The sequence below is a fragment of the Propithecus coquereli genome, unplaced genomic scaffold (assembly GCF_000956105.1).
Source record: "Propithecus coquereli isolate 6110/MARCELLA unplaced genomic scaffold, Pcoq_1.0 Scaffold197, whole genome shotgun sequence".
Lineage (NCBI taxonomy): Eukaryota > Metazoa > Chordata > Mammalia > Primates > Indriidae > Propithecus > Propithecus coquereli.
Genome location: NW_012144633.1, coordinates 3,816,629 through 3,838,216, shown reverse-complemented (window position 1 = coordinate 3,838,216; position 21,588 = coordinate 3,816,629). Strand labels below are relative to the sequence as shown.

General features: G+C 47.4%; 2 protein-coding genes across 4 annotated transcripts in view; both read left to right on the top strand.

Moving 5' to 3' along the window:
- The window catches only part of PEX11B (peroxisomal biogenesis factor 11 beta), a 6,120-nt gene extending 1,957 nt beyond the window's left edge, over positions 1-4,163 (top strand). Inside the window, exon 3 of the mRNA XM_012643441.1 lies at positions 2,951-4,163. Within this exon, the coding sequence (XP_012498895.1) occupies positions 2,973-3,356 (384 nt within the window). The 5' untranslated portion in view covers positions 2,951-2,972 and the 3' untranslated portion in view covers positions 3,357-4,163. The remainder of the gene's footprint in view (positions 1-2,950) is intronic.
- Positions 4,164-5,180: 1,017 nt separating this feature from the next.
- On the top strand, positions 5,181-20,536 carry ITGA10 (integrin, alpha 10). Of its 3 annotated transcripts, XM_012643438.1 has the most exons (30): positions 5,181-5,409; positions 6,889-7,000; positions 7,199-7,308; positions 7,526-7,617; positions 7,846-7,960; positions 8,656-8,783; positions 8,974-9,122; positions 9,796-9,946; positions 10,136-10,301; positions 10,439-10,512; positions 10,763-10,907; positions 11,118-11,266; positions 11,503-11,646; positions 11,788-11,991; positions 12,287-12,417; positions 13,164-13,330; positions 13,424-13,566; positions 13,993-14,106; positions 14,328-14,413; positions 14,569-14,710; positions 14,877-14,969; positions 15,123-15,199; positions 15,345-15,434; positions 15,838-15,922; positions 16,093-16,206; positions 16,478-16,558; positions 16,695-16,808; positions 18,106-18,201; positions 18,484-18,597; positions 18,888-20,536. In XM_012643438.1, exons 1-30 carry the CDS (start codon positions 5,271-5,273, stop codon positions 18,951-18,953), a joined length of 3,591 nt encoding a protein of 1,196 aa, XP_012498892.1. In that variant the 5' UTR covers positions 5,181-5,270; the 3' UTR covers positions 18,954-20,536. The 3 variants fall into 3 exon arrangements, with proteins under 3 accessions (XP_012498892.1, XP_012498893.1, XP_012498894.1); XM_012643439.1 differs by lacking the exons at positions 7,199-7,308; positions 7,526-7,617; positions 7,846-7,960; XM_012643440.1 differs by lacking the exons at positions 6,889-7,000; positions 7,199-7,308; positions 7,526-7,617; positions 7,846-7,960.
- Positions 20,537-21,588: the final 1,052 nt, after the last annotated feature.

Sequence of the window (21,588 nt, the reverse complement as noted above, 5' to 3'; positions counted from 1 at the left end):
CTATATATTTTAAGTTGTCCGGCTAATTTCTTTCTATTTTTAGTAGAGACAGGGTCTTGCTCTTGCTCAGACTGGTCTCGAACTCCTGAGCTCAACAATCCTCCCGCCTCGGCCTCCCAGAGTGCTAGGATTATAGGCGTGAGCCACCATGCCCAGCCCTGTTTTGTTTAAATTTTATCGGAAGTACAACAGGACATTATTGGAGAGTTCTCAGCAGGGAAGTGAATTGATTCAAACTGTGTTTGAAGAACATCTCTCCTGCTGTAATGTGGAAAATGAATTGCAATGGAACAAAAGAGTATGGGTAAAAGATAATGTTGGCTTAGACTAAGGAGACAGCTGACAATGGAGGTAAAGAGAAACATGACTTGGGAGTCAAATTCTCTGTATACATATTACCTGTATTTGTTTCCCTATGATTGTTTTTGTCCTTTTTCATTATATTACATTTTTCTGTCTCCATTGCTGTCTTTCTTTTCTCTTCATCTTTCTCAGTGATTTGCAACTATGACATGGCTTATGATGTCTGAGGAGTGGGAGCAGAGCCATAGCTGCAGTGGTATGGAAAAGCAACTCCCTAGAAGAGTCTATGTGCTATTTCATTCAACAAATGTTTATTGAGCTCTTACTATTTGACAAGCACTGGTCTAGACATAGGAATACAGTGATTAAAGATACACAATGTCCCTGCTCCTTTGGAACTTATATTGTAATAGGAGGAGATAAACAGAAATAAACAATAAATAAGAAAAATATCAGACAGTAGTAAGTGCCACGCAGGAAATTAAAATAGGGTCAAGTGGGGCTGGGCACAGTGGCTCATGCCTATAATCCTAGCACTTTGGGAAGCCGAGGCAGGAGGATAGCTTGTGGCCAGGAATTCAAGACCACCATAGGCCACACAGCAAGACTCTATCTCTACAAAAAATTTAAAAAATTTAGCCATCGTGGTGCACACCTATAGTCCCAGCTACTTGGGAGACTGAGCCAGGAGGATTGCTTGAGCCTGGGAGTTTGGGGTTGCAGTGAGCTATCATCACGCCACCGCACTGGGTGACAACTCTGTCTCTAAATAAAAAAGAAAAATAGGGTCATGTGGAAGAGAATAACTGGCTCGCTGCTTTAGATTGGGAAGGCCTCTCTGAAGAGATATCAGTTAAGTTCAGACCTGAAGAGCAAGAAAGAGCCAGCCTTGTAAAAATTTTGGAGGGGCCGGGCATGGTGGCTCACTCCTGTAATGTTAGTACTCTGGGAGGCTGAGATGGGAAGATTGCTTGAGGTCAGGAGTTCGAGACCAGTCTCAGCAAGAGCAAGACCCTGTCTCTACTAAAAATAGAAAGGAATTAGCTAGACAACTAAAATAGAAAAAATTAACTGGGTGTGGTGACGCACGCCTGTTGTCCCAGCTACTCGGGAGGCTGAGGCAGGAGGATCACTTGAGCCCAGGAGTTTGAGGTTGCTGTGAGCTAAACTGATGCCATGGCACTCTAGACTGGGTGACAGACCGACATTCTGTCTCAAAAAAAAAAAAAAAAAAAGATTTTGGAGGCAGAATATTCCAGGTAGTGGGACTAGGGGACTAGGTAGTGCAAAGATCCTAAGGCAAGAATGAGCTTGATGGGATATATTAATAGAAAGAAACCAACATGTTTGGAGCATAGTGATTGAAGGAAAGAATAGTACAAGATAAAATTAGAGAGACAAGGGACAGATGTTGAGTATGTAAGCCTATCTAAGGTATCTAGATTTTATTCTAAATGTGGTAGGAAGAAAACCATGGAGAACTTTGAAAAGGGGAGTAATAATGTGGTTGATTTACATTTATGCCAGCTACCGTTTGAAAGTAGATTGTTGGGGATGTGGGCAAGAATGGTCATGAAGAGACTAGTTTAAAGACTAAAGCAGTAGTCCAGAGAAGAGATGACAGTGGCGTAGACTGTAGTAGTGGGTGTGATAGAGAGATGTGGTTGGATTCAGGATGTATTTTGAAAGGAGCCATTTACTGAGTACAGACCACCATGGTCAGAGTGAATTAAAAATAAAAAGCATAGATTTTGTACCTAAGGAATTTATAATCTAACACATTTGGCAATACTTAAACCTCTCTATGATGTGTCTGAATCTCTGAAACAACTGAAGTTTGTTCTTTCCAAACAAGTTTGCATTGTTTTAGGTCATATTGAATGTGCGTGTGCGCGTGTCTGTGTGTATGTGTGTGTTGCCAAGTGGAAAAGTAAAACTTGAGATTGATCTTGGAAGATTTCATGATGTTCATGAATTTTAAGCCAGGATCTTAAGGTGCACGTAAACACGTATTAGTTACACAAGGGTGGAAGGACTTTTTTTTTTCATTTTTATTGGGGTATAGTTGACAAATAGAAATTATATATATTCAAGGTGTACAGCTTGATGTTTTATACATATACATTGTGAAATGATTACCACAATTGAGCTAGTTGACATATCCATCACCTCACAGAGTTACCTTTTTTTAAATAATGAGGACACTTAAGATCTACCCTCTTAGCAAATTTTAAGTATACAATACAGTATTGTTAAGAATAATCACGATGCTGTACATTAGATCTCCAGAACTTACTTATCTTGCATAACTGAAACTTTTGTACTCTTTGGCCAATATCTTACCATTTCCCCCATCACCCAGCCCCTGGAAAACACCATTCTGTTCTGTGCTTCTATGAATTAGACTATTTTAGATTCCATGTATACGTGAGATTATGTATGTAGTATTTGTCTTTCTGTGTCTGGCTTATTTTACTTAGCATAATGTGCTCAAGGGAGGACATTTCTAATAGGGTGTAGGAGTAATAGCACACACTTCTGGTGTTCTGCTGCGCAATCCCTTTGCACTGTGGGTAAAGAAAATGTTAGAATGTCATATTGGATATGTTAGTAGGTATACTTATACTACTGACCTTTCTGTTCTCAGATACTATCTGTTCTCCCTCATCATGAATTTGAGCCGTGATGCTTATGAGATTCGCCTACTAATGGAACAAGAGTCTTCAGCTTGTAGCCGGCGACCAAAGGGTTCTGGAAGTGGAGTCCCAGGAGGAATTGAAACTGGGGGACTTGGGGGACCAGGGACACCAGGAGGAGGTCTGCCCCAACTGGCTCTAAAGCTTCAGCTCCGAGTCTTGCTCCTGGCTCGAGTCCTTCGAGGTCATCCTCCACTTCTGCTGGATGTGGTCAGAAATGCCTGTGATCTCTTCATTCCACTAGACAAACTGGGCCTCTGGCGCTGTGGCCCTGGGATTGTGGGGCTCTGTGGCCTCGTGTCCTCCATCCTGTCTATTCTCACCCTAATCTGCCCCTGGCTACGTTTGAAGCCCTGACATTCTGGCACAGGAAAAGGAGGGGACCTGAATTGGGGAGATGGAATCTTGGATTGTCCCCCTTGTGCCAGCTTCCTTCTAATTCTACTCCTTGGTTAAAGCTAAAATTCAGAGCTTTAGGGATAGAGGAAGGAGCTTTGGGAAAGATGAGATGAGGATAGGTGACCCATGAAGTCAATAAGATGATTCTAATATCCAGATATGCCGGGAGCTTTTGTTCTTTTACTCTTTCATTGTCTGTGACTCTCTTGTCTTTTTACTTTGTGTCTCTTAAGTCCATTTAAGAGTCTGTGTCTATGCATCTCTCCTTTTTACTTTCTAAGTCCCCTATCCAGGAATTTAATCAGCAGAATTACTTTTTGCTGGGGGATGTATAAGGTTTTGTCTGTAACATTCTAACTGCCTTCTTTTTTCTCACAGAGGTGGCTTATGGCAGATTTTTTCTTGTTCAAACTCCAAACCATAATTTTTAGACTCTATGTCCCAGTGCACTCTTCCCTCATATCTTTGCACCACAGGTTGTTTGATGCTTCCTCTTCCTTCCTCTTGTTCACCTCACCAACCTCCCTCATGATTTGCCCCTTACCTTTCCCTATACTTACACCTTCAGATTTCTGCTTATACTTGACTTCAGAGCTTTGTTCTCTAGCCTGTTCTTACCCCTTCTTTGCCTACCCAGAACGATGCTGTTTCTAGCATCTTGCTGTAAATACTGTACAATGATTCTGTGTAAATAGCCGTGGCTCATGCCGACAATGGAGAGCAAGCCTTCGAGGTCAGCAAATTAAAGATCAGATTGCTCATCGACATTTGGTCTGGTCCCTCAGTTTTTGATCATTTGAAGCCCCTATTCCTGTCACTGTGCTTTGGGTTTTCCATGGAATTGGCTGCTAGCATCATTACCCACATGTTTTTTTTTCTTTTTTTTTTTTGAGACAGAGTCTTATTCTCTTGCCTGGGCTAGAGTGCTGTGGCGTCAGCCTAGCTCACAGCAACCTCAAACTCTTGGGCTCAAGCGATCCTCCTGCCTCAGCCTCCCGGGTAGCTGGGACTAGAGGCACGCACCACCGTGCCCAGCTAATATTTTCTATTTTTAGTTGTTTGGCTAATTTCTTTCTATTTAGAGACAGGGTCTCACTCTTGCTCAGGCTGGTCTTGAACTCCTGAGCTCAAGCAATCCTCCCACCTCGGCCTCCCAGAGTGCTAGAATTACAAGCGTGAGCCACCGCGCCCAGCCATTACCCACATGTTTTTATTGAGTGCCTACAGAGTGCAGGGAAAAATACTAGGTAGTGGACATATAAAAAGCTAAGAAGCTCCACAGCGCCAACTTTAAGAAGTTTATCACCTCGTTGAAGTGTTGGGGTGTCGAGGGAGTGGTCTAATGCTAAAGTAATTATCCTGGTACTAAAAAACACACACCATACCAGTTCACAGATATAGTCTCTCTAAAAACTATAATGCCTGGAGGGAGCATAGGCTGAGAGCGATGAACAGAACTAAGTGGAGTGGAGCTGGTAAGGCTTGGTTTGGGGCTGTGTCTTCACATGTTGGAAACCCCCTTGGTGGGTGAGGAAATGGTATCACTGCTATTAGTTCTCTCATTTTCCATATCCCAGGTTGAGATAAATGAGGTTAGAAAGTAAAAAGAATCTATCCTCCATTCCTACCTTCTATTTTAACTCTGAGGAAAGCAATAATAAAAGGTAGAAAAAAAAGAAATGACAAAAATAGTCAAAAAATGTGTTCTCCTTGAATATTGAGATGAGACCTCCAGGGGGCAGCACCAAGGCAGAGAAATAGCCTAAATCACTCAGTCCTCTCTTCCTTGGTCTGGGGCTCCCCACAGTTCTCCACCATCACTCCTCCCATTCCTTCCAACTTTATTTTTAGCTGCCAGTGGGAGGGGGCAGGATGGGAGGGAAAGTAAAGAAAACAGAAAAGGAGAGGGACAGACAGAGGCACAGAGGACTTCTCATACAGGACAGAGAACGACCAGGCATGGAGCGCCCTCTCATCCTTCACCTGTTCTTGCCTCTGATGTTCCTAACTGGTGAGAGAAGTTAACTTCTTGGTTTCTGGTGGGAATGGAAGATATATGTTTGGAATTGGGACTATTAGGGATAAAATTCTTTGGGAGTCACGGTAGGAAGTGAACACTGATTCTACATTTCACATATGTGTGTGTCTACGTGTGTGCATTCTTATGCCCCCTACATGACGGCTTTAGTATTGAGACTGGCAGGGACTGAAGCTGCCTTGGACCTTGCTAAGATTTGTATCTAATTACATAAAACCTTTGTCCTAACCCCCGTAGGAGTGAGGAGATAGAAAAGAAACATGATGTGGCCATCCACGTGGCTAGTGTGATTCCTGTTATCCCCCTCCCTACTTCTCTGTACCCTTGGTGGTCCCTGGGGCCTGAGTCCTAACTGACTATGTGGTCAGAACTCTCGGTTTATCTAACCAATGAATTACAGTTCCTGCTCATACATCCCTGTCAATTTTCTGGGTGCAAAAAGGCTCACATACAAGATACTTTCTGAAAATGAGCATGGTTTGGAGTAGCACTATAGCCATTGGTAGTGGTGGTTGGAGGGAAGCCTGAGGGGGGTTGCTGAGAAGTAAGGAGCAAGAAACAGTTGGGGAAAGAACCATGGGAGGGACAAGAGGCCTGGAATTTTTCCTTGCCAGTGCCCTGTAATCTTTGTTTCCTAAAATACCAGCTCTGATCTTAAAGGGACTGGGGTTGGAAGGGAAGAATCATCCAGGGCATGATTGGGGGTCTTTAGAGTGGCCCCAAGGTTGAGGACACCATGGAGGTAAGCAGGGGGCAGTTGGGAGGGTAGGTGAGTTAAAAAGGAAGCAAGTTGTGGGAAACCTGTGGAGTCATGGGACCCTTGGCAAGGATGGATGGCAAACTGTGTGTGTGGGCAGGCGGGTGACCGCACCCAGTTAATTACCACTGAGGTTTCCAGGACTAGAATCAATCAGGGACCTAGACATTGGAGAATGACAGTGAGAGTGTACAAATGACACTGGGAGTCAAGAAGAGATAGAGAAAGAGAGATCCAGACAGTGTTCCTTAGCTTTCCTTGCCCCCGTGGTCCTGGGTCTTGGGGGGAATTTGAAAGGAATACTTGTTCTGGGGCTGCAGAAAGGTCTTCTCTTTCTTTTTACCCTCACAGTTTGGGGAGGAGAATGTGTAGGAGGAATGATGTGGAAAGGAGTAACTTGACCTTTCTAGACATGCCTGTGAATGAGATTTCAGGGTTGGGAGTGGAAATACAGCTGTACATCGGCCTGGCTGAGGGCCGCAGGTTAGACATCTGGACACAAACAGGAAGGGAATCATCCTTGCTTGGGGCTCTGAGTACATGACATTGACAGAGGCCAGAAGAGCTTATGAGTGAAAAAGCAGGCAGACAGACAGAGATAAAGACGTTCCCTCACGGCTTCTCTGTGGCTATGCCTCTCTAATCATTATTAACTCTGACCACTTCATGCTAACCTTATGATCCTGGCCCCACAGGTCTCTGCTCCCCTTTTAACCTGGATGTACATCACCCACGCCTATTCCCAGGGCCACCGGAGGCCGAATTTGGATACAGTGTCTTACAACACGTTGGGGATGGACAGCGATGGTGAGGAGGAACCAGAGGGCCATGGGATTGGGACTGTGATAGTGCTGATAAAGGGAAGGCAAGATAGATGGGACTCTAAACGAATCTGGACTTTTGAAGGTGACTGAGGCTCTAAACTTGCCACCTCTGTGCCCTTTCCCTCTAGCCTACGTCAAGGGTTATGTTCACCCAATGCTTATACTCACATCCTCCTCCCAGGATGCTGGTGGGCGCCCCATGGGATGGACCTTCAGGTGACCGGAGGGGGGACGTTTATCGCTGCCCTGTAGGGGGGCCCCACAATGCCCCATGTGCCAAGGGCCACTTGGGTAAGAAGATGCCTGACCCTTCCCCTCCTAACCGCTGACCTTGATGCCCTAGTAGCCTTGACCCCCTATACCTCAGCTTCTTCACCCCCATAACCCATATACTCCCTGTCCCCAGTTTGATATTGATCCCTTCTCATTCTCTTCCAAAATCACCCTGAACTCAAACACCCTCTCTGTGACCCCATGATCTCATTCTCTTCCATCCCCCTCCAACCAGGTGACTATCAACTGGGAAATTCATCTCGTCCTGCTGTGAATATGCACCTGGGGATGTCTCTGTTAGAGACAGATGGTGATGGGGGATTCATGGTGAGCTAAGGAAAGGGTGGTGGCAGGGCCTCCTAGGGCCTATGGCAGAAAAAAAAGAGTAGTGTGGTAAGGGAAACTGGTTTATATGAAGGGATCGAGGCGTTCAAAACCTTAGAAAGCAAGGGAGGGAATCTCAGGGAGTGGTCTTAATGCCTCCTTCAACTGGGAGCATGTTCTGAGGGTGCCCTCTGAAGCCTGGGAGTAACCATTTCCCCCACTCATTCCCAGGCCTGTGCCCCTCTCTGGTCTCGTGCTTGCGGCAGCTCTGTCTTCAGTTCTGGGATATGTGCCCATGTGGATTCTTCATTCCGGCCCCAGGGAAGCCTGGCACCCACTGCCCAACGTGAGCCAGAGGAAGGGCCTGAGGACTTAGTTCCCAGAAGGGGGTGCTGGGTGGAAAAAGTCGGGACAAAGGGTATGATGCCTGGCAGAGGGCCTGTGTTGTGGCTATCCTCGTTGCCACCTAATGTGCCTGCAAAAGCCCCATGTTTCCTAATAGATTAGAATTCAGACTCCTTACCAGAGCATCAAGACTCTATGATCTGATCTGACCAACCTCAAAAACTCAACTCATCCCTGCACAAACCCTGTGCCTTGGCCATGGTAGTCACCTCACCATTCTCCTATGTGTCATCTATTTTCATACCTCCATCTCCCTTTGTTTTACGTATTCTATACCCAAATGCCTTTCCTAGTATTCTCCTCTCCTCAAATATCTATAGTGCTCAGTATCTTCTTAGATGCTGCCTCCTTTGATTGTCTACCATCAGAACCAATCCTCTTTCGTTCTCCCACGGCAAAGTGTTGTTTTCTCCCTAGCACTTAATTCCTTCTTCTTTGTTTTTCAGTAATTGTATCCTCCTCTTTTATTCATTTCCATACTTACCCAGAGCTTGGCACAGTGCCTTCCTTGCATATAAGAAGTGCCTAATGAATGTTTGTATTGAATGAGCCCGCCAGTGACCTCTTTCCTTTGTTGCCCTGAGGCCAGTATCCTTCTACCTCTTTGTTCCCCATCATCCATATCCCTCCTCCTAGGCTGTCCCACATACATGGATGTTGTCATTGTTTTGGATGGCTCCAACAGCATCTACCCCTGGTCTGAAGTTCAGACCTTCCTACGAAGACTGGTAGGGAGACTATTTATTGACCCGGAGCAGATACAGGTAAGAGAAGTCAATGTGGAGGGGCCCGGCGGGGGCCGGTGGGGGAGAGACAGGGAAAGAGGAGATAAATGTAGATGGCGTCCTCGGTAGTATTCAGGTGTCCATCTCCCCTCTCCCACACACTTTCTTCTTTCTCCTGTCCCCCGTCCCACATACACACATTCCATTTGAGTGCACACTTTATTCCCAGGTGGGACTGGTACAGTATGGGGAGAGCCCTGTACATGAGTGGTCCCTGGGAGATTTCCGAACCAAGGAAGAAGTGGCGAGAGCAGCAAGGAACCTCAGTCGGAGGGAGGGACGAGAAACAAAGACAGCCGAAGCAATAATGATGGCCTGGTGAGGCATTCTGAAGGGGAGTGTGGAGGCCAGAGTGATGAAAACTTAGAAGGGCTAGGGGAGGGTTTGGAGTGCAGTGTGTGCATCCCAAGATGTCTTGCATGTTTATCTTTGTATGTACACTAATGGCACATGGAGGAAAGCAAAGTTGGCTGTCATTGCACTCCCTCTAATTGCATTTCTGTTGTGTCTATATCTGTGTCTCTCCATGTCTCTGCTTTGTTTATCTTCACAGACAGAACTCTCCCTCTCTCCATCCCTTCACTCCAACTTTGATCCTGGCCCTCGGGTTCTCCAGCACTCCTGTCCTAGCCCATGATACAAAGCCCATCTCTGGGAAGACTGCTCTGACCTGACCATTCTCCTCTGTTCTACATTTTCTTAATATTTATGCTCCCAGTGCAATATTTGTTGAATGAATCTATGAATGAATGAATTTTGTACTCATTTGCATTGATGATCTGCTACTCCGTATGTTCTATGACATTCAGACATTTGAGTTCTTACTCTATGCCAGTCTTCATGTTAGGCACTTGGAAATGGCCTAAAAGCCAAGATGCCTGACTTTGGTGAACTGCTGATTACATTAAATCTTGTGTGTATGTGTGTGTGTGTGTGTGTGTGTGTGTGTGTGTCTGCATACATCTGATCACACCTAACTTCTTTCTCTCAGCACAGAAGGGTTCAGTCAGTCCCATGGGGGCCGACCTGAGGCTGCCAGGCTACTGGTGGTTGTCACTGATGGAGAGTCGCATGATGGAGAGGAGCTTCCTGCAGCACTAAAGGCCTGTGAGGCTGGAAGAGTGACACGCTATGGGATCGCAGTGAGACTCTACTCTGGATCTGGAAGGATGGTGGGGGGCGGTGACTTGTGAACTGTCCAAGGACTGAGAACTTGAGGAAAACAGGGGCGTTAACAACTTCCCAGACTTCAGCCACTTCACTTTAATTGACTGTGTTCTGTACCAGCTCTAGCATAGCTAACAGACCCCATCTGGATCTCCTGACCTCAGGTCCTTGGTCACTACCTTCGGCGGCAGCGAGACCCTACCTCTTTCCTGCGGGAAATTAGAGCTATCGCCAGTGATCCAGATGAGCGATTCTTCTTCAATGTCACAGACGAGGCTGCACTGACTGACATTGTAGACGCACTAGGAGACCGGATTTTTGGCCTTGAGGGTAATGATTACCTTGGAGAAGTGGAGGACAGGGTGTGGGAAGTTCTGGAGTGTAGGTGGGGTTCTGGAGTGAGTTCAGTAGGTCAAAGGCGGAACTCTCTTCCTCTGATATTGCTTCGATATATTCTCATGCCCAAGGGTCCCACGGAGAAAATGAAAGCTCCTTTGGGCTGGAAATGTCTCAGATTGGTTTCTCCGCTCATCGGCTAAAGGTTGGACAGACTCTGATCCCCTCCATGACACCTCTCAACCTCTGACTTCTTCATGACTCCTTCCAACCTCTGACTCAGACAACTTCAACCCCAGGGCCCTTCCAGATTCTTCCTTTCACCAACCTCCATGCTGGCCTTCCCATGCCTTTCCAACTGACCCCAGCATACCCTCAGTGATCCTCTCCTGGAGAGTTTTTTCTCCTTGTTCCCTACTGTCTTCTCAGGGATCCCATCTGGTTCTGCCCCACAGGATGGGATTCTCTTTGGGATGGTAGGGGCCTATGACTGGGGGGGCTCAGTGCTATGGCTTGAAGAAGGCCACCGCCTTTTCCCCCCACGAACGGCCCTGGAAGATGAGTTTCCCCCTGCATTGCAGAACCATGCAGCCTACCTGGGTGAGTAGCAGAAAGGTGCAGAGGACTTGGGGAGCAGGGGGAGGAAATGCTTCCCTAGTGGGGGTTATGAGGTACTTCCTCTTAACTCATGCAGTTTCTCACTAATGTCTTGCTATTTCCCTTGGAAACTGCCTCCTGTGCTTTTAGGGAACCCCCTACTCTGACTCTGTCTTCTTTCCCTTTTACCTCTGATGCCTTGCACACTTCCAGGTTATTCTGTTTCCTCTATGCTTTTGCGGGGTGGACGCCGCCTGTTCCTCTCAGGAGCTCCTCGGTTTAGACATCGAGGAAAAGTCATCGCCTTCCAGCTTAAGAAAGATGGGACTGTGAGGGTCGCCCAGAGCCTCCAGGGGGAGCAGGTAGGGCATCCAAGGGAGGGTGGGACTCTTGAATCCCCAGGGACCTCCAGGCTGTGGGGGAAGAGTTCGAAGGGGCAAGAGAGAGGCCTGAAAAGTCTGTGCTGAATTCTGGTTGGCAGAGTCTGTCAGGGATGTAAGGACCAGATTGGCAGGCTGGTGAGTGCTTCCCACTGAGTCCACTTGTCCACAATCACCTTCCCTTTTCTCTGGGGTCATCACCACCCACCACTCCCCAGATTGGCTCATACTTTGGTAGTGAGCTCTGCCCACTGGATACGGATAGGGATGGAACAACTGATGTCTTACTTGTGGCTGCCCCCATGTTCCTGGGACCCCAGAACAAGGAGACAGGACGTGTTTATGTGTATCTCGTTGGCCAGGTGAGACTTGCTGGAAACCCCTAGGACTTGTGTGTGGGGGATGGAGGGAAGAAAGAAGGAAATGCATATACATTTGAGGGCTTGCTGAGAGGTTAGAGCTTCCAAATTAGCATCTTCTGTCTTCTCCTCACCACCCACTAGCAGTCCTTGCTGATACTTCACGGAACACTTCAGCCAGAACCCCCCCAGGATGCTCGGTTTGGCTTTGCCATGGGTGCTCTTCCTGATCTGAACCAAGATGGTTTTGCTGATGTGGCTGTGGGGGCACCCCTGGAAGACGGGCACCAGGGAGCGCTGTACCTGTATCATGGAACCCAGAGTGGAGTCAGGCCCCATCCTGCCCAGGTCAGGAGTGCCCAAATAAAGCAGGGTCATGGTGATAGGAAGGGGAGGGGAGATGTGCCCTTTGCTTTTCAATAGTCCCCTTGGCTTGAGATCTGAACTGAACAAGTGCCTTTATCAGTAGGCAAAAAAGTAAGGCAGTAGGGATAGGATAAAGGCTGCCAAACTAGGAAATCCTGAACACAGGCAAGTTTCTCTTATTCCCATGCCTGATGGGAAGATTCAGAAGAGCCAGGCAGAAGGCCTGAGAAACCAGGTGTATGAGTCCCTGCCTCAGTCTCCTCTCTATTCCTCTTAGCGGATAGCTGCTGTCTCCATGCCACAGGCCCTCAGCTACTTTGGCCGAAGTGTGGATGGCCGGCTAGATCTGGATGGAGATGATCTGGTAGATGTGGCTGTGGGTGCCCAGGGGGCAGCCATCCTGCTCAGGTGAGGGATCCCAGCTCAGGTAGCAGTAGGCAGCATAGCATAGCTGTCAAGAGCAAGGGCCTTAATGTCATAGACTTAGATTGGGTTTCTTGGTCAACTTACTCTGTGCCCCCATTCCTAGTTTATAAAATGGCAATCATGGCCGGGTGCGGTGGCTCACGCCTGTAATCCTAGCACTCTGGGAGGCCGAGGTGGGTGGATTGTTCAAGGTCAGGAGTTCGAGACCAGCCTGGGCAAGAGCGAGACCCCGTCTCTACTAAAAGTAGAAAGAAATTAGCTGGACAACTAAAAATATATAGAAAAAATTAGCCGGGCATGGTGGTGCATGCCTGTAGTCTCAGCTACTTGGGAGTCTGAGGCAGGAGGATCACTTGAGCCCAGGAGTTTGAGGTTGCTGTGAGCTAGGCTGATGCCACGGCACTCTAGCCCAGGCAACACAGTGAGAATCTGTCTCAAAAAAAAAAAGAAAAAAAAGGCAATCATAATAGTACCTACCTTATAGGTTTATTGTCAGGATTAAATGAGATAATCCACGTAAAGATTTTAACACAGTGCCTAGCATATGCTATGGGAAGTGCATATTGGATTGAATCTGTTATCTTACTTCTGTCAGAGAGTTCAGGGGAGGGTGACACATGTGAATCCAGCCGCTCGTTTGTTTGACTACAGGGAGGCAAACACTGGGGTTGCACTTCTTGAAGGGCTTACCTCCTACTGCTAGAATTTCTTTCCCACCCTGTTCCCAGCTCCCGGCCCATTGTCCACCTGACCCCATCACTGGATGTGACTCCACCAGCCATCAGCGTGGTTCAGAGGGACTGTAGGAGGCGAGGCCAGGAGGCAGTCTGCCTGACCGCAGCCCTTTGCTTCCGAGTGACTTCCCGTACTCCTGGTCGCTGGGATCGTCGATTCTGTGAGTGACTGGAGTGCAGCCTCGGCAACCCTTGACCCCTTGCCTGCCTTGGTCTCTGGACTCCTCTCCACCGTCACTCTTGCCCCCATTCAGACACATGGTTCACAGCATCACTGGATGAGTGGACAGCCGGGGCACGCGCAGCATTTGATGGCTCTGGCCAGAGGCTGTCCCCTCGGCGGCTCCGGCTCAGCGTGGGGAATGTCACTTGTGAGCAGCTGCACTTCCATGTGCTGGTGAGAAGGGGCAGGACCTGCTTTGCATCAGGGCCTGAGAGTGAGGAGAAGTCTGGATCAGAGGAGGAATTTCAGCTGGATCAGCAAGAAAGCCAAAGCCAGGAAAGTGCAATGATTCAGACTTTGGAGTCAGGCTGATCTGGGTTTGAATCCTACCTCTGCCATTTACCACCTGTGAACTCTACAAGTCACTTGACCTCCAAACCTCAATTTCCTTGTCTGCAAAGGGGCGATAATAATACTAATAACTATATCACAGGAGTTGTATTAGAATTGAGTTTAAAAGTATTGATAAAACCTTAGGACAGTGCCCAGCATGTGCAAAGTGTTCCATAAAGTATTGCTACAATTATTACATTCTGCCAGGGGCCTGGGTTGTACCCCTAACCCTGGCTCCTCATGATCCTCGACTCTGGTTTTCCTCAGGATACATCAGATTACCTCCGGCCAGTGGCCTTGACTGTGACCTTCGCCTTGGACAATGCCACAAAGCCAGGGCCTGTCCTGGAAGAGGGCTCACCCACCTCTATACGAAAGCTGGTCAGCAGTGCCAAGCTCTGCCCTGCCCCTGGATCCCCAAACTTCCCCTCCCCCAGTGAATTCAAGAGAAAAGGGAAGAGGGAGACATGAGATCACGGTGAAATCTGACCTGGGCCCCTCTAATCAAAATATACCCACTCTTCTCTTTTCACTTTCCCCCAGTTCCATTCCTTTCTCTGTGCCCTCCTCTCTTAGCCCCCAGTCTCTTCTATCTCTTCCAGGTTCCCTTCTCCAAGGATTGTGGCCCTGACAATGAATGTGTCACAGACCTGGTGCTTCAAGCTAATATGGACATTAGAGGCTCCAGGTTGGATGCATGCAGCACTGGGCAAACCAGGGTGACCTGGGAAAAACTGGAAGGGACTTGAAGGGAGCTAGGGGTTGTTTCTTACCCATGATAACAAGAGTGAGACTTTTGGCATGCCTTTAGCTCCTGGTCTCTCCTTTATTCACCACTCCCAGGAAGGCCCCATTCGTGGTTCAAGGTGGCCGGCGGAAAGTACTGGTATCTGCAATTCTGGAGAACAGAAAGGAAAATGCCTACAACACTAGCCTGACTCTCATCTTCTCTAGAAACCTTCACCTGGCCAGTCTCACTGCTCAGGTGCCCTTGGAGGAGGGGGTGTGGGAGGAGGAAAGAAAGGAGGAGGAAGAAGATTGGGGTATTGGCTTCATCTGTGAGGTGCTCTGAAGAAAGGCTCAGTGTTTAGAGGCTGTGAGTAGGATAGCAGTGGCACCTCCAGCTCCTACCCCCATTCCTCTGCCCTCAGAGGGACAGCCCAGTAAAGGTGGAATGCACAGCCCCTTCCATTCATGCCCGGCTCTGCAGTGTGGGTCATCCTGTCTTCCAGACTGGAGCCAAGGTTTGTTGGGATCCAGGGTGAAAAGGGGGCTCTGGGAGAGCAGGAGCTCGGATCCGAGGGTCCTGGGAGTTCAGGGAAGGGGTACAAGGGCTTCTGTCCTTCTGTAGTTCCATGGTAAAGAATCTACCACTGCCCCATGTCCCCTGCTCCCAGGTGACCTTTCTGCTAGAGTTTGAATTTAGCTGCTCCTCCCTCCTGAGCCAGGTCTTTGTAAAGCTGACTGCTACCAGGTAAGAAGAAAGGGAATGTCCTCCCAGACTTCTCCTATTGGGTCTTGACTGCAGGGGTGGGGAGGAAGAGCATTGACTCCTTTTTTAGCAGAGAGGGGTGTCTGAGGAGCGGTTGGATGTGAGCTTCTCCCCCCTGACCCTACAGCAATAGCCTGGAGAGAAATGGGACCCTTCAAGATAACATAGCCCAGACCTCAGCCTACATCCGATATGAGCCTCATCTCCTGTTCTCTAGGTATGGCCTAGCTCCTAGCAGGGACCCAGTTCTGACCTCAGACTCATACCCTTTATGTTTCTTCCCTTTCCTTCCATGTGTTCCAGAGTTTCTAGAAACCCAAACCCTTGGGGCTGCTGAATCTTTTTGCCCTCAATCCCATTCACATTGAATCTTCTCTTTCAAGTATCTTACTTTCTTAGGTATAGGGTTTTGCTGGGCCCTGGTCATGGGAGCTGGGATGAGGGGTTATGGGATGTGGCCATAAAATTTGTAGCAAGTCTATGTCATGTTCCATTTCTATCTTCTCCATGTACCCCCATCTCTTTGTCCATGTGCTGGTCCTGTCTTCCCTGAATCCATGTCTGTGTGCTTTGTCTGTCATGGCCGTGACCATGTATTTCCTGACTTGGTGTTCACACAGTGAGTCCACCCTGCACCGCTATGAGGTTCACCCGTATGGGACCCTCCCAGTGGGTCCTGGCCCCGAATTCAAAACCACTGTTAGGGTGAGAAGCTGGAGGGGTCTTGGCATGAGGAGGGTGGGAGCAACAGTAGTGCGGGAAAAGGATGGGAAGAGTCTCTCTTGGATTTCAGTGGTATCTAGGGTGAAGGGGAACAGATGAGGATGGGTCATCTTCCGTCTCCCACCTCTTCCCATTTTCAATCCTCCTCTCAGGTTCAGAACCTCGGATGCTATATGCTCAGTGGCCTCACCATCTCAGCCCTCCTTCCAGCTGTGGCCCATGGGGGCAATTACTTCCTATCACTGTCTCAAGTTATCACTAACAATGTGAGTCTGGCCTAGGAGTGCATGGAATCCTTCCATCTTGAGCTGGTGGACTCACTGAAGCTGGACACCACACCAGCTCCCTATCTGTGAGGCCACTGCTCTCAGGGCTCCTCCATCTGGAAGACCTTTCTTTTACCCATGTGCCTTCTCTGGGAGGAAAGAACGGGATTCTGAAGGGAAGAACAAGAGTGTGGGTACTATGTCCCTGCTCAGCCTGGAGTGGCTGGCCCAACCCCATTAGGAGGGTCTTTCAAGTTGGATCTTCCTGTAGGCAAACTGCACAGTGCAGAACCTGACTGATCCCCCAGCGCCCCCTGTGCATCCAGAGGAACTTCAGCACACAAACAGACTGGTATGAGTAACAAGAGGGTGTCTGGAATGGGAATGCAAGTAGAGTTGGGTGCCTTGGGACAGGGAGGTGGGAGCTGGAGGGAGGCAGAGGGGATCTTTCCAGCCCAGGGTCCTGATCTGCCTGTCTCTTCTGGTAGAATGGGAGCAATACTCGGTGTCAGGTGGTGAGGTGCCACCTTGGGCAGCTGGCAAAGGGGACTGAGGTTTCTGTTGGACTACTGAGGCTGGTTCACAATGAATTTTTCCGGAGGGTAAAGCTTTCTTTTTCTACTGTTCTCCCCTCTGTTCCTATCTGGAATTTTAGCGTAGGTTTTGAAGGTAGACAGACCCATGTTCAAGTTTTGCTTTTGCATCTTATTAGCTTTGATGGTGAGCAAGTTACTTTATCTCTCTAAGCTTCTTTTTCCTGATTTCTAAAATAAGGAAGATAATACCTACTTCATGGGCTTGTTACAAAGAATAAATGAATAATGAGCTGGATATATGGTGAACACTCAATAAAAGCTAGTTATTATCGTTGTATTTTTCTCCATTTAGTATTCCTTAGTGCTATATCAATGATCAATCAACATTTACGGGATACCTAAGTTTAATCAGTTTAATAATCAACTGCCTATTATATAAAAGGCCTGTATTAGGTTGATACTGAGGGGAATATCCCCAACATTTAGCCCCATGCCTAACTCATTGTAAGTACTTAATATGTTTTTGTTAAATGAATGAATAAATAATTGATATTACATTCAGGATTTGTATTAGGGAGTAGCGGGAAATGAGATTATAGGTTGAGAGGGATCTAGATTATCAAAGGTCTCTGAAGCTAGGGAAATAAAATTGAACTTAATATGACAGGCAGTCAGGAGTCAGTGTGAGTTCCTGAGCTGGGACATGACATCTTAATTATAACAGCCAGTTAGCACTGGGGGTTTATATTGTGCTTTCCCATATGTCATCTACTTTGAATAACACAAGATCCCTAGGCATCTGTTTTAGGGAAGTTAAGTCTGATAAACCACCTTTCCCCTAGTCTGGTTCTCTTTATCCTTCTTTGGTATCTTTTTTTCATTCATTTATTCATTTTTTCAACAAGGATTTATTGAGAACCACTGCATACTTGGCACTGTTATAGGCACGGGGCACCGGGACACTGAGGTTAGTAAGACACAGCCCTTAACATGAAGGATCTTATTGTTCAGTGGCGAAAGACAGAGAAGCAAACACCAGGGTTGGTGGGAGTTAGGAGGAAACATTGCCCTACTCTGCAGGGGGGATGACATCTAAACTTTAACCTAAAGGAAGGATGGAGGCTAGATGAAGGGAAGGGGGGAGAATGCATTTCAGGCAGAGTAAACAGCAGATAGGATGGACCAGAGGCTTTCCATCCATTACCTTTCTTCTCATTTCCCATTGTTCATCAACATTTCCTTCTGATCTTAATTGCCCTGGAAGTTGTGCCTTTCAGCCTCAACTTTGCTTTTGGGATTCCAAAGACCCACACTACCTGACGAAGGCTCACTTTAAATGTCTTCCTCTTCACTTGTTCAATAGGTCAAGTTCAAGTCTCTGACAGTGGTCAGCACCTTCGAGCTGGGCACTGAGGAGGGCAGTGTCCTACAGCTGACCGAAGCCTCCCGTTGGAGTGAGGTGGGGCTGGAGACTGAGCTTGAGAACTGTGAAAATAGTGATGGTGGGGATGAGGGATGGGGGATTTTTTCCGAATAAAGGCATCTCCATTAGGCAGCAGTTGGTGAGTCCAAAAGGAAAATCAGGATACTAGAGTTCCACTGCCTCCATTCCTGCCTCAGTTTCTTTCCTTTGAGTAGAAAGAAGATATTCTATCTGGGGGCTGGCTTTGCTAGAATGTTGGGTGAGGCTATATCTGGGTTAAAGGGTGCACATAAAAAAAGAACTCTTCTCCCCATATAGAGCCTCCTGGAGGTGATTCAGACCCGCCCTACCCTTGTCTCCCTGTGGATCCTCATCGGCAGTGTCCTTGGAGGCCTACTCCTGCTTGCCTTCCTTGTCTTCTGCCTGTGGAAGGTCAGCACTGCTTTAGTTGGGAGTAGGGAGCATGGTGCCCATGAGTTGAAGGATTATAAGCAGGGGAACAGGATTAGTGCTGGGCAGCTAAGCAGGCTGTGTGTGTCATGTCTGTATCTTCTTCACTGTAATGCATAAATGTTGGTTGAATTAAACTAAGCCAAATAAAATAAATTTCAATCTCAGTTTTGGAAGCAGAACAAAAGTAAAGACCTCGGATAAGTCTGAGGGCTATTGGCAAGGTCCCCAGTCAAGGCATTTGGCGATGACTCTTATCTCTTCCTCTACAGCTTGGCTTCTTTGCCCGTAAGAAAATCCCTGAGGAAGAAAAAAGAGAAGAGAAGTTGGAGCAATGAATATAGAATAAGACTCTAGAAAGGCGTCCCTCGCAGCTTCTTCAAGAGACTTGCATAAGAGCAGAGATTTGGGGGTTCCTATGGGACAAGAAGAAGCCTCTGGACTATCTCCCCATACCAGCTGCCTGACTTGACTTTTGAGTCACGGGGCTGCTGCTGGCAAGAGATGAGGCTTTACCTCAGACAAAAAGGGCTGGCACCAAAACCAGCAATGCTCCTACCCCGTGCTCCCCTCCTCCTTATGATCCTGGTTCCATAGCCAACATTGGGGCCTTTGTTTGGGGCCCACTTTTCCCCATCCGCAGGAATTAAGCATTTCTTTGCCTAGGTCCCTGATTCCTTTCAGATTCCCTCTTTGTCCTCCTTCACAATTTGGAAAGGATAAGGATTATCTTCCTCCATTCTCCCACTCTCTCACCTTCCTGCCTGCGCCCCACTCCACAGCAGGGAGCTGAGGTTGGCTTGAAAGGAGTAAAGTCAACATCTGTTGCTTTCCTGTGGAGTCTGGTGATTCATAGAGCAGGATGGGGAGAGTCAACAGGAAAAAAGGAGGGAGGAGGAAAAGCCACAAGAGACATTTTGTACAATTTCAAGGAACAGAGAAGCCTTTAGACAGGCGACTCCCATCCCCCCTGAAACCTGAGACTTTGTGGTGCACGCGGCCGCCCTCAGGTGCTGGTGAAACGGAGCTGCCCCAGGCTTGCTGGCCGTGGGCTTCCCGACTTACAGCCTTTGCTGGAAGCAAAGCCAGGGCCTGGTGCTTGATTTTCTGGAGCCACGGGCCCCCAGGTGGCTAGAACTGGGATAGCAGGGAAGACTGGGTGCTCTAGGCAGTGTTTTCTCTTTTCTCAGTCCTTATTCACTCTGAGCCTTCCTTGGGGCCTCCTTATAGAAAGCAGAAAGAAGAGAGGATTGCTGCTTGCTGATGGGAAACCCTTCCACCTTACTGGCTTTGGGAAGCAGCAGCCCCATGGATCTGAACGAGTGGGGTCTGCATGAAGATGCCAAAGCAGTTGGCGTGAGGTCTCCGGGGAGCAAGGCCTCATTTGCTCAGCACTGGTCGTGTAGCACAAATAGCTTTTAGGAAAATGTTTCTGGGGCAACCCTAGTCATATTTTGCAGGGTTTCTCTGGTGGAATCAGTTTCCCAGCCCTTGCTTGTTGTTTACTGGAAATCCCCAAGTTAATTTCCGTCTCTGACCCCCATCCTTCTCTGCCTTCATGTTTTAGTCATGGCCAGTAAAGGCAATTGGATTCTCATAAATAACTGGGTAACTGACAATTTTTCGTAATCAAGATTTTGGATATTGAAGTCAGTTTTCGGTCTCCAGAGCACAGCTCTGATAGCCATTTGAAGAATCAGCACCCATTTTGAGCTGAGAAGAGAGAAGATGTGATCAGGTCGTTGACTAGCAGCCGCAGAACCTGTCCTCCCAGGCTGCTCCTGAGGCCTGGCCACAGTGTTTATTTTGGCATGTCTCTGGCTCTCTGCAGAGGGCCACCCTCGTGGGCATTGTCTCTATTTCCTAGCAGGGTAGGCAGTATATCAGATGGTTAGAACAAATAAAGTTCAGTGTCGAATGACTTCTGGCTCTATTTGAGTTCCCTAGGATATAGGCTGCTTAGTAATGGTGAGAGGTAGATTCTTGTTTGGCCTGAGACCTTATAGAGTGAAGCCTCTGAAAGGCAACGTTATGAAGTATTTCAGATGTTTTCTGTGATTCACCCACTGGAGATGTGCTCCAGCCTCCTGCAATTCTCACCTCCTTAATTAACCATAGAGTGTAAAGTATGTAGATTCGGGAAGCACATAGGCCTATATTGAAATCCCAGGTCTTCTATTTATTAGCTATGTGACCTTGAGCAAGTTATAACTTCCCTGAGGCTCAGATAACAGTAAGAGGCTGTATAGTCCAGTGGTTACGAATGAAGACAGATTTGGGTTTAAATCCAGGCTATACCACTTAAAATCTGTTTGACCTGGGACAGATTTAACTTCTCTAAGTCTTGGCTTTCTCACCTTTAAACCTATTAGTTTAAAGAGGACTAAATGAGATAATCCAAGTGCATATATAGTAACTGCTCAATAAATGATAACTATTATTATAAAAATATTTTGTCATAAAATAATCCACCCTATCTTGTGTTGTGAGGATTAAGTGAGAAGGTTTATTGAAGCAACAGGTGATGTTCTTGTTCTGATGACCTGTCTCCCAGACCCTGAAAATTTGTTTCTTCTATATGCTATCGTCTCCCTCCACTAAATCTTGTCCTATGCCTCATCTCATTTGAAGCTCTTGAGGTGATAATTAGCTGATTAATTTAAGGTTCTAATAGTGGAAATCAAATCTATTTTATTTCTTTAGATACCCAGGTATCTCCTGGGCTCCTCTTGAGACAACCAGAGCTCTTCAGCATCCTCAAGGAACATGTGCATTTAAGCAGTGGCCTTCTAGAGATCAAGTCTCTGCCTCTGTTGCCTAACCCTGAGACTTGTGGCCTGTCTGGCCTATTAGGCAGGGACTCCTCTGTCAAGCTGGTGAGTTGTTTTGTACCAGGAAAGGGTCCATGGTGGCCCTCAGTGCACTTCATATAGGCTATAACTGATCAATCTTTATGGAGCATACTGTTTCTGC

Coding starts and splice junctions, on each gene's coding strand:
- ITGA10 (XM_012643438.1), top strand. CDS start 5,271: ATGGGAGGGAAAGTAAAGAAAACAGAAAAGGAGAGGGACAGACAGAGG. Junction 7,001..7,198: donor GTTGGGGATGGACAGCGATG/GTGAGGAGGAAC, acceptor TCCTCCTCCCAG/GATGCTGGTGGGCGCCCCAT. Junction 14,970..15,122: donor TCTTCCAGACTGGAGCCAAG/GTTTGTTGGGAT, acceptor CCCTGCTCCCAG/GTGACCTTTCTGCTAGAGTT.